The sequence below is a fragment of the Gigantopelta aegis genome, chromosome 7, assembly GCF_016097555.1.
Source record: "Gigantopelta aegis isolate Gae_Host chromosome 7, Gae_host_genome, whole genome shotgun sequence".
NCBI classification, from domain to species: Eukaryota; Metazoa; Mollusca; class Gastropoda; order Neomphalida; family Peltospiridae; genus Gigantopelta; species Gigantopelta aegis.
Genome location: NC_054705.1, coordinates 15,057,358 through 15,063,357, shown reverse-complemented (window position 1 = coordinate 15,063,357; position 6,000 = coordinate 15,057,358). Strand labels below are relative to the sequence as shown.

The window sequence follows — 6,000 nt, the reverse complement described above, 5'->3', positions numbered from 1 at the left end:
GTTTTATATTAATGCATTGGTTTTAGTTGTTTTCATGTAATTAATTATTTTATTTCCATAAACAGGTAATGAATTACAACAGATTGTGTACCTTTAATTATTTTATTCTTAATGACAAGTTGATTACTATTTTCAGGTATCTTGGCTTGTTACAAATTGCACAAGCATGTATGACACTTGCACAACTTAGTAACAATAGCACTATCACCCATGCGCCGCGCCTGTCCTATTGTTTCCAGCTTGGGTACAGTGTAAGCTGATGTGGTTTAAGTGTTCTTTTCTGAAATGATAGCTTATTACAGTTCACTGTTTCCTTAAATACTGGTGTACGTCTGGTATTGTGGTCCACATTATAGTTTGCTCTTCTGGAGTTAATACTTCATTTTAGGCTCAATTTATTGGAAGATATTTCTAGAGAAGATTTAAGGTTAGTTATAGTTAGGTTATTTATTGTTCGGCTACACTATAATAACATATACTTTAATGTAAATGTAATTGACTAAATCATGCTTTCAACAAGTAATTATTATATATTTCTGTATAACGTTATAAACTGTACAGTGTAATATTAATTCTTATTAATTCAGTAATTTGATTAATCTATATCTAAATATGTGATAAACATAATTTAGTATGAATGCAGTGTGTATGTTTGTGGTGATGAACACTTTAGAGATTGTTGTATTTTATTATATATTTTATGAAACATAACGTGTCTGTGTAGTTATTTATTATTGTAATTCTTTTATGCAGATACGTCAATCCTTTTAAGTGTGACCAGTTCCATTTGCCCTGGTGTCACATACTTGGTATGTAATATATTTGTATATGTATTTTTTATAATATAATTATTTCAGGACATGTATGTATTTCACATGATTGATAATATCTTGTGTATTTGTGATAATGGAGACATATGTTAAATCATTATTTGGACATGTGAGTGATAATGTATATTATGTATGTATGTATTATAACTATGTCTGTTGTAATCATAAGACATATTTTGTATTATGCAATAATTACTTTAATATGTCATGTCATGTTAAATACTATTATTTAAATGATGGAATATTATGTATTGTGTATCCTGAGATTTATATATGTATAATGAATGTATTGTTATATTGTATTTTAATTATATTGTTACAGGGTGATATAAGAATGGAAACTTGTCAGCCATTAAAGAGCCTTTAACCCAAAACAATGCAGTTGTCATTTGTTCCAAAACGATGATGCTACTACACTCATATACCACCAAGAGTTCGAGCATGTCTGTCCCGGGTTCCCGCCACTGGATAGCCAGTGGCATGATCTGGGATAGAGCACATTAATGACCACTTCGGAAACCAGTCGAGTCAAAACAGTTTGCAAACGTTTAGTGAAAAACGGCTGGCTGAACGAAGATCCGGGCTGCGTTCAGCCAGACCGAGCGGGAAAAACTTCCGCTAGACTAATTTACGCGCTTCACGGTAAACCAAATGGTTACGTAGGTAACCAATCAAATAGTTAGCGAACGTTAACAAAACGTTTACCGACTAAACGAAGCCTGGGATGTAATGAAGAAAGATAACTCCAATATAGACTTAACAATTCAATGTGACAGGAGTTATAGTCCTTTTCTTAAGTCGTTTGATCTGACTGTCATTTTCGACATTAAGTTTACGGACTGACATTGTTGAGCTGTATGCTAACCGGCCGCGAGCGGATTATTTTAGAAATCATTGATTTTAATCGCCGTATCCTAACTGGACGCGTGCGTAGGCCTACGGAGCGACGGATAAATGTGTCGCATCGCACGCGTCCATTTAGGATACGGAAATTGAATTTAAATTTAATGATCGACTTCATTTGACTTTAACCGGCCTCTTTGGCGTCGTGGTAGGCCATCGGTCTACATGCGGGTAGGTACTGGGTTCGGATCCCAGTCGAGGCATGGGATTTTTAATCCAGATACCGACTCCAAAACCTGAGTGAGTGCTCCGCAAGGCTCAATGGGTAGGTGTAAACCACTTGCACCGACTAGTGATCCATAACTGGTTCAACAAAGGCCATGGTTTGTGCTATCCTGTTTGTGGGAAGCGCAAATAAAGGATCCCTTGCTGCTAATCGGAAGAGTAGCCCATGTAGTGGCGACAGCGGGTTTCCTCTCAAAATCTGTGTGGTCCTTAACCATATGTCTGACGCCATATAACCGTAAATAAAATGTGTTGAGTGCGTCGTTAAATAAAACATTTCTTTCTTTTATTTGACTCTTTTTTTTAAATTTCACTTTTAGTGCCATTATTATTTTACCTTATCGCTTTTTGTAAATTAGACAATCAGATTAGATAATCAATTCGATACATATTTTTTATACATGGCTAATGGGCTATATATGTGGGACACAGGGAGGGAAGGCATGCTTAGCCAGAGCCCAGTATGATATGTATTGTTTAAAATAAGGTTTGTTCAGAGATTATACATTTAAAACAAAACAAAACAAAAACAAAAATATAAAATAATAACTACACAAAAAAAGGTGTTTCTATCGACTAGCATCAGTTGGAATTTTAAATATTCATACATACACACGCACGCGCGCGCACACACACACACACACACACACACACACACACACACACACACACACACCACCACCACCACCACCACCACCACCACCACCACCACAATCAACAACAACAACAAAAAAGAGGCCACAACCGGGTATAGCACTTTATGAACAGAAATGAGACATTGAATACGTGACCAAATTCGTTACAAGATGAAAGGAAGGAAGGAAATGTTTTATTTAACGAAGCTCTCAACACATTTTTATTTACGGTTATATGGCCGTGGACATATGGATAAGGACCACACAGATATAAAGAGAGGAAACCCGCTGTCGCCACTTAATGGGCTACTGTTTTCGATTAGCAGCAAGGGGTCTTTTATATGCACTATCCCACAGACATGATAACACATACCACGGCCTTTGATATACCAGTCGCGGTGCACTTGCTGGAGCGAGAAATAGCCCAATGGGCCCACCGACGGGGATCGATCCCAGACCGACCGCGCATCAAGCGAACGCTTTACCACTGGGCTACGTCCCGCCCCTTACAAGAGGGTGTTCGGGCGAGAATTATATATTTATTTATTTATTTATTTAGGCAGACATACTATTTATTGCATTTATACACTTTGAAACACACGCGCTCTAGTACACCATGACAGGTATATCAAAGGCCGTGCTGTGTTGTCCTAAAATATAAAATACCCCTTGCTGCTAATGGAGAAACATGTAGCGGTTTTCCTAAGACTAAATATCAAAATTACCAAATGTTTGATATCCAATAGCCAATCAATGTGCCCTGATGATGTCGTTAAATAAAACAAATCTTTTTTCAAATGCACAAATCTCTCTCTCTCTCTCTCTCTCTCTCTCTCTCTCTCTCTCTCTCTCTCTCTCTCTCTCTCTCTCTCTCTCTCTCTCTCTCTCTCTCTCTCTCTCTCTCTCACCAGATACGTGTGCACTGTGCAGGACTTTTAGCAGGGGAAGCCATGCTCCCTTGGAAACTATATTCAAAACAACAACAACAAAAACATTTGCTTGAGCAGGAGGTTCGGTTCCTGACCTGACCTGACCCGACCCCAAGCCTACACGTACCCTGCATCCCAGGCCCGTATTTAGTGGGGGTTCGGGGGGTTCGTCCGAACCCTCCCACAAAAGCTGAGGTCCAATTTTATATATATATATATATATATATATATATATATATATATATATATATATATATATATATATATATATATATATATATATATATATATATATATTGCAGAAATAGTTGATTGTAACATTTGCAACTCCCATAAAACAGTATCTGCTTGTCTTCATCATGCAGCACTCCCTTACCAAAGCTGAAATGATTTAGGATTTCTAACTAATCTGACAAAGTCAAAACAAAGGAAACTACATGTAGCAAAACATTTTAATTGTACCTTCTGCTATACTGATGACCTCGTAGCATTCAATAATTATATGACATTGACAACAGTTCACCTTCCATTGATTTGGCAACCGAAGTTAGAAATAAAAGGTTTAACAACAAAACGTAATCCTGTTCATATGCCTTTATCTTTATATAGGGATTTAAATGAACACTGGCTTCCACATATATCAAGCAGTGTTATTCTATCATTTTGGCATAAAGGTTGCTTTATCATGCCGGTTATTTTTAAGTATTTCTAAACATTTTACGGCCATGCAGATGTCATTTTGATGATATGACACATCAGTGACAAAAATTAAATGGGATGCAATACCTTTTGCTGAAATCGTTTAAAGACCTACAGAAGAAACTCGTGATGATACAGTTATTAAGATGGCAATGTGTTTCGTTTTTCATAATATGTTAATTACTAAAGGAACTAATCATGTAGATCTTGGCCTAGTTCTGATTATTTCTCATTCCAGCCGTGGTATAGTTAAAATAAAAGATATCCCATGCTACTAATGGAAAAATGTAGCGGGTTTCCTCTCTAGGACCCCCATCAAAAGTTCGGCAACATCCTATCCAAAAGGCTCCAGCAAATAGCTTCTCGACCCTTCCTCCCCCCCCCCCCCCCATTTTTGGTCAAACAATATATATTACAGAATACACCAAAAATGCAACCTTATCCCGACCATCTGTCAATGACCTTTAAATTCTATTTTCAAAAACAAGAACGGCTTTTGGGCCCCCTCTATTAAAAAAAAATCCTGGATCCGCGCCTGGCCTGCATCCCCTTCTTCAAAACGTTTTGTTTTAAACATATCTTATAACCCTCCTTCACTAACCTAATTCACTTCCAAATGACCATTTCTTATCAGTAGACTAGTATTTATTTCGGGTAGTTTTATTATACGATATGCATAGGAGGTACAATTTTTGAAACTAAACTGAACTTCTCATGTCAAGGTATATATTATATTTATATACGGAATCGTAGGCCTACCCGTAACCGGGGCGGGACGTAGCCCAGTGGTAAAACGCTCGCTTGATGCGAAGTCGGTTTAGGATCGATCCCAGTCGGTGGCCCCATTGGGCTATTTCTCGTTCCAGTCAGTGCTCCAGAACTGGTGTAGCAAAGGCCGTGGTATGTACTATCCTATCTGTGGGATGATGCAGATTAAAATCCCTTGCTGTTCATCGAAAAGAGTAGCCCATGAAGTGGCGACGACGGGTTTCCTCTCTATATATCTGTGTGGTCCTTAACCATGTCTGACGCCATATGACCGTAAATAAAATGTGTTGAGTGCGTCGTTAAATAAACATTTCCTTCCTTCGTACCCGTAACCGTGGCTAGCAAAAATGCATTTTAAGTGTCAACGCGATTTTAGTTTTACTGCTTTTGTTTTCTTTGTGACATTTTTTCTTTCATCTTTATTTTAGTTTTTTCGTTATTTTAAATATCGGGGAGGGGGGTCCCTTTTTTTCTGGTACTTTCGTTATTTATTTTAAATATCGGGGGGTGGGGGTGGGGGGGTGTCCTTCTTCTTTTTTTCTGGTACTTTTCGTTAATTTAACACACCGGCAAAACGGTAATTTTTGTCAATTTGGACTGTCTGCGCATGCGTGACTAGTTGCTTACTTCCGTGTGCATGACTTTCGAAGTTTTCTTGAAATTTTGCGTTTTTCTTCGAGTAATTTGCAGGTGGCAAGCTCATAATACAAAACAACATTGTTTGCATTAGGTAGTGTATCGAGTTTCAGCCAGAAATATGGCAAGTGTGTCGTACCACATCGCGAACCTGCTGGAAAAGGTAAGATATTTCCCATCTCTCGCAGGCGTTAAGACTCCCGAGTTTGGACGGCACAAACCCCCAATCTCAGAATGCAATTTTGGAGTTGCGTCCCTTCATCTGTCAATTTTGTGGGTAGGATATTCTTTTTGCTACAGTCATCACAGTAAGATTCTTAGGAACCTTTCGCAGTATCATCATAACCCTATGCGAGACCTGACCTATTGTAAAAT

General features: G+C 37.9%; 1 protein-coding gene and 1 long non-coding RNA gene across 2 annotated transcripts in view; both read left to right on the top strand.

Annotated features, from left to right (window-relative positions):
• The first annotated feature begins 627 nt into the window (after positions 1 to 627).
• On the top strand, positions 628 to 1,204 carry LOC121377791. The gene is made up of 2 exons (XR_005958660.1): positions 628 to 809; positions 1,153 to 1,204. It is a non-coding gene; the product is annotated as an uncharacterized LOC121377791 (long non-coding RNA).
• Positions 1,205 to 5,614: 4,410 nt separating this feature from the next.
• LOC121376910 (cullin-associated NEDD8-dissociated protein 1-like) overlaps positions 5,615 to 6,000 on the top strand; it is a 57,326-nt gene continuing 56,940 nt past the window's right edge. Inside the window, 1 exon segment of the mRNA XM_041504695.1 lies at positions 5,615 to 5,788. Coding sequence (XP_041360629.1) covers positions 5,747 to 5,788 — 42 coding nt within the window. The 5' untranslated portion in view covers positions 5,615 to 5,746.